At 35.5% G+C, this 9,994-nt stretch overlaps 1 protein-coding gene across 2 annotated transcripts; it reads left to right on the top strand.

Moving 5' to 3' along the window:
* Position 1: 1 nt before the first annotated feature.
* LOC110448439 (secretion-regulating guanine nucleotide exchange factor-like) lies at positions 2–9,806 on the top strand. 2 transcript variants are annotated; one of them, XM_021494682.1, is made up of 10 exons: positions 2–114; positions 3,848–3,977; positions 5,102–5,257; positions 6,144–6,223; positions 6,570–6,645; positions 7,049–7,147; positions 7,803–7,874; positions 8,252–8,410; positions 8,863–9,015; positions 9,606–9,806. In XM_021494682.1, exons 1-10 carry the CDS (start codon positions 52–54, stop codon positions 9,773–9,775), a joined length of 1,158 nt encoding a protein of 385 aa, XP_021350357.1. In that variant the 5' UTR covers positions 2–51; the 3' UTR covers positions 9,776–9,806. The 2 variants fall into 2 exon arrangements, with proteins under 2 accessions (XP_021350357.1, XP_021350358.1); XM_021494683.1 differs by lacking the exon at positions 2–114 and adding an exon at positions 251–385.
* Positions 9,807–9,994: the final 188 nt, after the last annotated feature.

Below are 9,994 nucleotides of genomic sequence, written 5' to 3'. Positions count from 1 at the left end.
ATGAATAATCACGTGACTAGTGTCAATTTCACACAGTCGGCGAGTGATAGCATGGCCACTGATTGTAAGCTAGCGGTGGGTTGGGCCAGACATGGTTGCAAGCTTTCATCCTGGGTAAGGCCGCTACAACGCGGAAGTACGGGGAATGGCCTTGATTGGAGGATCGGATAAACGAAACATTGTCATTTACTGTAAATTGTCGTAGGTTTTCTCGGAAATGATCGAATACGCTTGAAAAGTATTGACAAATCCATTGATTGTTTACAATGCGGAGGCCCAGTCAAGGGGCATGTGTAGTTTGTGTGTAAACACGTGTGTATTATTACGTGTGCCGGTACTGTCTTAGGACCTGATAGGCGGGCGAATGGGAAACGGTGTTACTGTGGTAATCGGAAGTCGAAAACGAAACGGTCGAAAGACACTTCGGCTACAGTAGTCTAGATGCATTTATAAAAGAGTGTTTATAGACTATAATAAAAAAAGCAATGTGAAACTCGAGTGACATCGATTTCCATGAATTGTAGAACATGCTGCTGCTTCGTCTAACATTATGTTAGAGGCATTGATGTCTCATACTCACATGATGGCAGTGATGGCTTCACAACATAATCATTGTGACTGGGAATTGAGATATATATATTTACCATAAAAATACTATAGACTAGTAGGATCGTTATACCCTTATCTTTTGTGATATATATCTCAATTTACAGTCAGAATTTCAAACACATGTGATCATATTGAGTATTTTAAAGTGCTTAGACAATTATAATCTTTGATAGACTGAAAAAATATTTATATAAAATAAAGGTTATAATTATATAGTATACCAGGGATGTGTATACAGGAAAAAATGAGTGAAGATGGAGTACTTCAAATATAAAGATAGTAATTGCCTATAAACCTGCCCCTCCCCCAAAAAAACCCAAAACATTCTTTGAATATAACTGATTTTTTTTTTATTGATTTTAACTTCTAGAAATAAGCAATATTAAGACATGTGACTTAAGGATGTACACCTCTGAGAAGTCAAAAAATTCCTGTATTAAACTTTTTTTCTTATATTGATTTTTGGAAAAAGGAGATAATGGCATAGTAGAAAATGCAAAAGAAACTATACGTCGGTGTGTTCGTTTTTGTGCTATGATCGGTCAAAGATACCAATTTAACACAATATGTGATTTTCGGTCAATTTTCGGGTTTTGACCATTTGCAGAACAAATTCATACAATTTCTTCCAAGTGTGTTATCAGATATGTATGAGTGTTTGTAGAATTGATAAAAATATAATATTCTTAGAAACTATGGAAGTTAAATGTCTTAAACTTATTCATTTTACTCAGAAATAGCGATTTTAGTTACCCCTACCCCTTATTTTTTAATGAAAAAATGCACATTTTTCACCATTTTTTGCCGATTAAACGTTTGATATAAAAAAATCTTGTAATAAACTTTTTTTAGTGTTCAATGAATCCAAAGAAAATGAGTTTCTCTTTCTAAAACAGCCACAAAAATGGGGGGTCGGTGTGCTTCTTTTTTTGTCCCATTATTATTTGTGTTATTTTTCACCTTTTTCGGAGTCAATAATCAAAAGTGCTTCAGTTAGTTACCCTAATATGTAAAAAAAAATATCAATAATATATAACTTTCCACTTTTTTGCATATTATTTTAATCATATTGAACATTATAAAGTTGTACAGCAAAATTGAACGTGCTACAATTAAAAATGGTGACACAATGACAATTTAAGTGATCAATCTAGTGTCAAAAAAGGTGAATTTTGGCCCTTTGTGAAGTGCAAGAAATTCACATAAATACACTTTTTCAAAATGGCTGCCAAATTGGTCATTTTTTTAAAAATTCTTGTAAAAAATGTTCTACACACAACAGACATCTAATTTTTTGACATGTTTTTCAGATGTGTGTTTCCTATTATACCTATCATAATTTGTTAAATATTACAAAAACCTGTTACATCAGATCAAAACGAGACTTGAACGTGACTGAAACCTCAGAAGAGTACATCCTTAAATGTTGTTTATTTTTTAACCAAAGATTTGGAATGTTTACATCTGATATTGTTGTACATTACCAATATCAAAGTATGCAAAAAAAGTATTAAAGGATTAAAATCAATTTTTAAAAAAGTGACATTCTATATGTATATTTATGACAGGCATAGTTCATAACATAAATCTTTGGATCAACATACTGCATGTTTATGATACATTGTGTTAATTAATTGAATGAATGAATTCTAAACACAAGTGACGAAGGAAGGCAATTTTATGACTCGCACCCTGTCCAGGCCTCTAACTCCCAACCTATGGCACCATAGTGCCAAGAAATATCTGCAGCTCCTACCACTATACACACCACCTCACCTTCTTAAAAAAAGGTTTAATGTTGCAGTGGTCAACAGTCTGATACAGAACTCTTAACATGATCATAGTGAGAAATTGTTCATCTATCGCAATGTTTATGGATATATATATATTAATAAGTAATAGTAATTAATAGTAAGAATCAGCACCCCTAGGGTGAGGACACACTCAGAGGCCAATGCTTAAGTAGCATGGATTTATTTGTTCCTTTTTTTTGCCTAGGAAAAATATTTGAAGATTAAAGGCGGTGTTCTCCACTTTTTAGATAATGACCAAGAGACTATGTTTCTAGGGGAGGGGCAGGACTCACTTTGGGTGTGTAGTGTAACTGGGTTAGATTAATTGCCGATGGTCGGATAGCTCAATTGGCAGAGCATCTATCCAGAGTTTAGAGAGTCGAAGGTTCAAATCCCGGTCTGGCTCTGCATTTCTCTTTCTCCTATTACAAAATTGATGCCTGCCACCCTAGTTTCAAGTAAAAGGAGAATGCTTGGCAAGGGGATATTCTATTACAAAATTGGTGTCTGCATGTGCTGTGGCCACCCTTGTTTCAAGTAATAGGTGAATGATTGACAAGGGGATATCCAAATCTGGGTTGTGAATAGTGATGTCTTTGGGGCAAAGACTTAAAACAAGGGGTAAAAGAATGTATAGTAACTGGACTGGGTCGATCATCGGTGACCAGATGGCTCAATTATAGAATGTCCAGATGGAGTTCAGAGGTTCCTGGGTTGGGTTCAGGTCTCGCTGTGCATTTTCCAGTTCCTATTATATATGTATGTAGTTATACAGTACAATGGACATAATGCTGAACTGGTCATTACATAGGAGTAAGTCTTTGAAGGCATTAAAACACNGGCTGCTTTGTTCCTTTATACAATTGTTGGGTCTGTGGTCCCTGTCCCTATGCATCACAGCTCTGTTTGATATCCAATAAGTTGTTAAGTAGGAGCAGGATTTTTTTTAAAGAAAATTAAAAAAATGATGGATGGTTATCATGGTACAGCAGATTTGCTTACTTTGGTTCTTAGGGTTTGTGGCCAGTACCTGGCAACTGCCCAACATTGGCTGCAAACCTGCAATTTGGTGGTGGAGGGCGAGTGATTGTAGACTGTCAGATACCTGAAACACTTTGGAACACTAAAATCCTTAAAAACAGAAGTAGTAATTTCCTGCTTAACGTTCAGCATTTAGGGTGATTGGAACAACTGGTTAACCCCTCGTCAGTGTGATGTGACTGGGCAGAATGCTGTGATGGGTGCCTTCAACATGATATTTCAGTGAGGTAGCACTGTTAAGTCAGCATCAGATCCACGTTATCACGGGGAGTCCTCGGGTTACTAACTACACTAACACACTCTTCCTTCAGCTTTAGTTTTTATCTTAAATTCATGGAAATATTTTACATAATTTAACATTTTTAATATTTCATAAAAATAAATGAACACCTATTCTGTTATAGGGAGCCAATAGCTATGGCCAACTTGGTCAAGGTCACACAGAGGATAAACTTCTACCAGGGGAGATAACTCCAACAGACATCGGTATCCGCAGCATCACAGGAGGTGGAGGTCACACTCTAGCCATCGATGGTAATTACTTATTTAACATTTATAGCTCACCTGACTCGATTAGTCCATATAATATATTTGACCTTGATACTCATTTAAGGTGACTGGTGTGAGACTAATATGAGGTGAGCGATACAGGCCCATTTAGCCTTTAAATGGCATCTTTTCATTATCAACCAATGGGCAGGTTTAAAATAAAATTATACAAGTTAAAGTGGCAAAAGTTATCCTCCAAAACTACTGGGAAGATTTTGGCAACTCTTCAGTAATAGCCAGGTAAGCTATGCAAGACCAATGGGCCTCCTGTAAGTTGTTTCATTTAACAATCTTGACACCAATGTTGTGTATTTTGATAATGAACTTAATTATGTACCAATATGACCTGTTGTGATGAACTGATATCACAGACTTCATGATTACGTCCCAATGAAGACATTATAGGTAAAGAACCAGGACAGGAAGCATTTCAGGCTTACAACAATGACATAGAAAAGAAGGTCTTCCCAATATTTGCAATAGCTCTAGATCATGCAATAAAAATTATCTAAAATTGATTTCCATTTGATACCATACCGTAATCATGAAATATATGTCAAATTCTTTTCATTTAAGTTCCCTAGAGACTGACAGTGACACTCAAGTGATAAAAAGGTTGAATTGTTTCATAAATCTCATATAAAATGGAGTCTTGCACAACCAATTGAGTAACCTAGCTGGTTGCCGGCAATTGACCCCAGTCCAGTTCAGCTACATTTCTCCCTCCTTTTCCTAGTCTTCCTCCCTGAAGATAATAGTATTGACACCCAGGTTCAGATATCCTCTTGTCAAGCATGCACCCATTACTTGACAAGGGTTGGTCACAGGCCCCATCGTAGCAGGACACAGAGAAATGCACGACCAGACTAGTATTCGAACCACGGACCTCAGAACTCTACACAAGTGCACAAACCAATGGAGCTACCTAGTTGCCCGTCAATCCAACCCAATCCAGTTCTGCTTCACACACTTATATAAGATGAAATATATTATCCTACAGACATTATATATGTACTTGGTAACTACAGAAAATGCTACGCTTGTGTACCCAAAGAAATATTTCATTTTTATATATAAATATATATATATATAATTACCTTTTACTGTAGATGAAGGTGATCTGTATGTGTGCGGATCAAATAACAAGGGTCAGTTGGGTCTTGGTCACACTCATGACATCACCACACTGACCAAGGTCAAGGTACCGGGGGACAATGCTGTCACCAAGGCAACAGGTGGATGGGATTTCACCTTTATTATTACAGGTACGGTAAATTATGAAAAATAGATCTGAAAATGCAAAAACATCTGACCAATAAGGTCACTTTTTGTTTGCTTGGATTTTTAAGCAAATTCTAAACAATCACATTTAAGTTCAAATTTGTCTTTCTTTGTGTCTAGATTTTGTGATTGACCAAAGTATACATTTTATTGTCCAAATTGAACTGAATCCCCTATGGAAGTCTTTTATGTGCAGGAGGCTATTTAAGGTTAATATTCCATGTAGGGAAACTTTTTCAATCTATGAAATGGCTTCAGCAAAATTCCCGGAACAACCAGCTTAGTTCGCTGGTTAAATTTGGATACTGTTTCCTGGGATTTTTTATTCTTTTTATACGACTGCAGAAAGAAAAACAGTGTTTGATATTGTATTATGATATATTTGTGGCGGTGAGGCATTAAAACATTGTATGCTAATTCTTTAAAGATAATGATTTTTTAACAGAAAAACAGGAGAAACCAATAAGAAAAAAAGTTAAAAAAAAGTATAACAAATAACGGGAATAATTTGCGAGAAAAAACAGAATACATTGTATATCAGAAAACTCTGGCGGGGAAACAGTAGTAACAAGACATTTAATAATATTTACTACAGTATAACCATACACCAACTTGCAGTTGAATGAGGGGTATATTTAACTCGTAAAGTTTTTACTGAAGGAGAAGTGAGCAGTCGGACATTGTGTGATTTAGCCAAATTCAGAAATGGGAAGCAGTCATCGTAATGGTACATTTTGACACATTTGGTGGATTGTTACTACAAGTTCAGGTTTCTAAACGATTGTTAATAGAAATAAGGTTTCCATAATACTGTTTTCTGAACAAGGTGTAAAGCGTGACGATATTTCTGTTTATACCTATAATCAACAGACAGAGGAGAGCTGTTCTCAATGGGGTCAAATGCCTTTGGTCAATTGGGGATGCCCGGCGCAAATCAGGTCTCACTGCCGGTCAGTAATATTTTTGCCCAAACTTTAAGTTGTATATAGATTGGAATAGCTTGTATCATAAGGTAGATAGAATATATTTATTTGGAATTGTCTTCCAAACATTTTATTCTGATGGATTTTAAATCATGAACAGATTTAAAAAACAGAAATTATGTATATCTTCTGTATATATCTTAACAAACAAGCAATAACAAGATTTAATGCTTATTAAAATAAACTTTTATATATATAAAGAAGAAGACCTAAAAGGCAGATTTATTATTTTATTCTCTATATATATATATATGTATTTATCATAGACATGGAATTTATTGATGGTTTTGGTCATAGATATTTAATTTTGTAGACCAAAGTACAAGTACCAAAAGATGAGAAGGTTGCTGATGTTGCTGCAGGGCTCCGACACGTTGTCATGGTAACAGGTTAGAAACACTATTCTGATAAAATGTAAATATTTATACTGTGAACATATAATGTACCGCTGTTAATCAACAAACTACAAGTTATCACATTTTGGAAGTTTTAGATATTACACAGGTTCATGTAGTCAAATTCTATGTTGCCCAAAACACAAAATATACAGGTAGTAATTAGCAAAAGGTGCATCAGAAATTGAATGAATTTTGAGAACATTAAGGAGTAATGTTAGAATCTAGAAGGGTGAGATCCAGCGACAACCGAGCACACACCTCCCTCTAGATGTTTCTGGTATGGCCACTGAATAAAGAGTGAAAACATGTAATATCTTTTTAAATATAAGTAAAAATATCTCCTGTTGTTGATGTAGATGCCTTAATTTGTTTTTGACACCCTTATGTTTTGCAGATAGTGGCAATGTATATTGCTGGGGTGCTGGGAGAAAAGGTCAGTGTGGAGTTCTAGCTGACAACAAACCACCAGCTAAACTTACAAGTCCTACTCCAGGTTGGGATGCTTTCTATATTTCAGTAAATATAATGTAATTGATGAAGGTGGTAGACTAGGGTCCTGTTCGTTTATGTGGAACAACTGGTTTGTCCGTTTTAAATGTAACAATCTCGTGTATTAATCCTGGCAGACCAGCAAATGTTTATGCAGGCCTTGCAAGGCTTTGTCAAGGATCGGCTGAAAGCAGCATCATATTACTAGGTTCGACATTATTTATTAAACGAACAAATGTGGTCCGACCGGTTGAACCGTTTGAACGAAAACGGCCTAGAACACTGTATACCAATTAAAGGGAAATAACTCCATGCCAAATTCTTCAAACTTTATACAATATATTTGTGAGTGAACTTATTGTTGTTTAAATTTTCAGAAAGAATTGAAACTTGCTACAAGGTCTTTATTTAGTTATGTCAACTATTGGTATATTAATCCCAAATGTTCTTGATCAAGAAAACTCCAAGAAGTGGTTCTATAAATATTCAAGAGGAAGAAATGAAAATAAAATTTGCCTTAAAAAAAGAAAAACAATTAATGTTTGATAGCTTCTATGGACTCATCAAAATATTTCCATATTTAAATGTCCTTATATTTTCACTGTTTGTGTTATATTTGTGTTGTACTGATGTTAACATTGTTTTCACCCTTTATTCAGTGACCATACCAGAAACAGCGGGATGTGTATGCTCGGTTGTCGCTGGATCTCACCATTCTGTGGCCGTTACAAGTTTGTAATTGACTTCTTCTGTACCATCGTCTTTATTTTTCCAGTCAATAATTTCAAAATTGGAATTGATTTTATTCAATATTCATAAATGTAAAAGTACAGTTGAATACATGTACAGTAAAGTATGAATCATTCAATACAGAATTATAAGAAATGGCTAATCAATATCCATTTTGTACATTATAATGCATTGTAGCTTCATATTCAAACTTGTCTCGGTAAAATATCTGTTTCATAGTTTATATAACTTTGTAGTAGAATCCAATTGGGTCCTTTACCAATGTTATAAATAAAGTATTTAAAACTTCCAAAGGATTATTGCTATTTGATATAGAATTCAGCAGCTCACGACCTAACAATGCCATGTCTATTGATAGACGATGACCAGATGTATGTGTGGGGTTGTAACAAGTATGGGCAGTGCCTTCAGGATCCAAGCCACTGTAGTTCTGTCCCAACCCCCACACCTGCCCCACCCAGGGACTGGACACCGACTCACCTGAGCAGTGGATGGACACACCTGTTAGCGAGGACAGGTATTCTATTGTTGTCACACATACTGCTGTTTTAAGAATTTCATAGCCTCTTCTGGAACTTTGTTTATGCAACTACAAAGTACATGTTCCATGTTAAAGAAAGCATAGACTCGGGATCTGACCAAACAGCTCTCTTTTATGATTTTTGTCAGAAGTTATCAAATCTTGTTGATTAATTGTCGATTTTTCTAGAGAGGCTCTGAATAATGGAAACATGATCAAGGAAAATTGGGCACGTGAGGGTGACATGATGTTTTATTGTCCCGACCCGACATGTGACCAATATTATCCAATCAGACACGTTGTTATTAAGATGAGGTTCTATATAATAATAACAATCATTGATATGAATGATAAATCACCAATGGCACAATACAAACACATTTGAGATGCTAAAATATCCTATGTTTAACAAATCACTGCTTCCAATTTCTGTATTTGTTTATTTATAGCCGGAGGTAAATTATACAGTTGGGGCCGAGGTGACTATGGACAGCTGGGAAGGCCCTGTGATGGGTCATGTGATCACGTACCGACCCTTATACCTGGCCTACCATCTTTTCAAAGTATTTCCTGTGGATCTGAACACAACTTGGCAGTCAGTGGTAAGATTATGCCTGAGAACACTCAGCATCTTTTGATTGCAGAACATGCTGGTGATCATTTGATCATTCTTTCTGACTATTCGGCAATGTTATATATATGCCTCCCTCCCCCACATAAAACTCCTGTGCATAAAGTGTTACCCTTATCTGTCCCACCTGTACTTGTTGCGATTCATTGTCATGGCTCTACGGCCTTCATTTCTTAACAAATTTTTACCAAAATTATACATGTAAAGTATGAGAATACCTCTGATGAGTTTGTATCTTGGGGTCAAGGTCACTGTTGCTATTTATAGGTCAATCATTGCTACTTGGTCAACAGATTTATTGTCGTCATCAGGGGCAAGGGGGCATTCACATCTCACAGCTGTTTTCTAGTTAGAATCGATCATATACAGTTTACAATGAATTACTCTAACTTGATATTGATCAGCAAACTCTATTGTCAAATATAAAGTTTCTTTATTTGCAGTATCAAAGGTGTGATACTGGTTTCAGTGTGAACTGCGTCACTGTAAAAACATTTTTAAGTCAAATCTACAACCATGTCTGCAATATAAATTAAGTGCAAAAATGTTTCTTTCCTACAGATGAAGGATCTGTCTTCTCCTGGGGATGGAATGAACATGGTATTTGTGGAACAGGCAATGAAGTAAACGTCTTCAAAACTCAGCAGGTGGCAGCACTCTCAAAACTCAAAGTCAAATGTCTGGGATGTGGAAATGGACATTCCTTAGTGTATGGTTCTGAAATAACATAACACAAAATAAACAATTTCGATTATTTATATACATTTCCTGTTTGTTTTTTTATCTGTGAAATTATTCTTTAATTTTTAATGGATGTATAAAATGTTTTTTCTTGTTGCTTATGAAGTGTATCATTTAAAGATTGAATTTTTCTTTGGTCAATTTCATGGGGTGATTAATGGAGTTGGTCTTGAGATCTTTTATCTTGTTAAATTCTGTTAGTTTGTTGC

The sequence above is a fragment of the Mizuhopecten yessoensis genome, unplaced genomic scaffold (genome assembly GCF_002113885.1).
Source record: "Mizuhopecten yessoensis strain PY_sf001 unplaced genomic scaffold, ASM211388v2 scaffold4033, whole genome shotgun sequence".
NCBI classification, from domain to species: domain Eukaryota; kingdom Metazoa; phylum Mollusca; class Bivalvia; order Pectinida; family Pectinidae; genus Mizuhopecten; species Mizuhopecten yessoensis.
The sequence above is the reverse complement of the archived record's forward strand: the minus strand, read 5'-3'. Positions and strand labels throughout refer to the sequence as shown.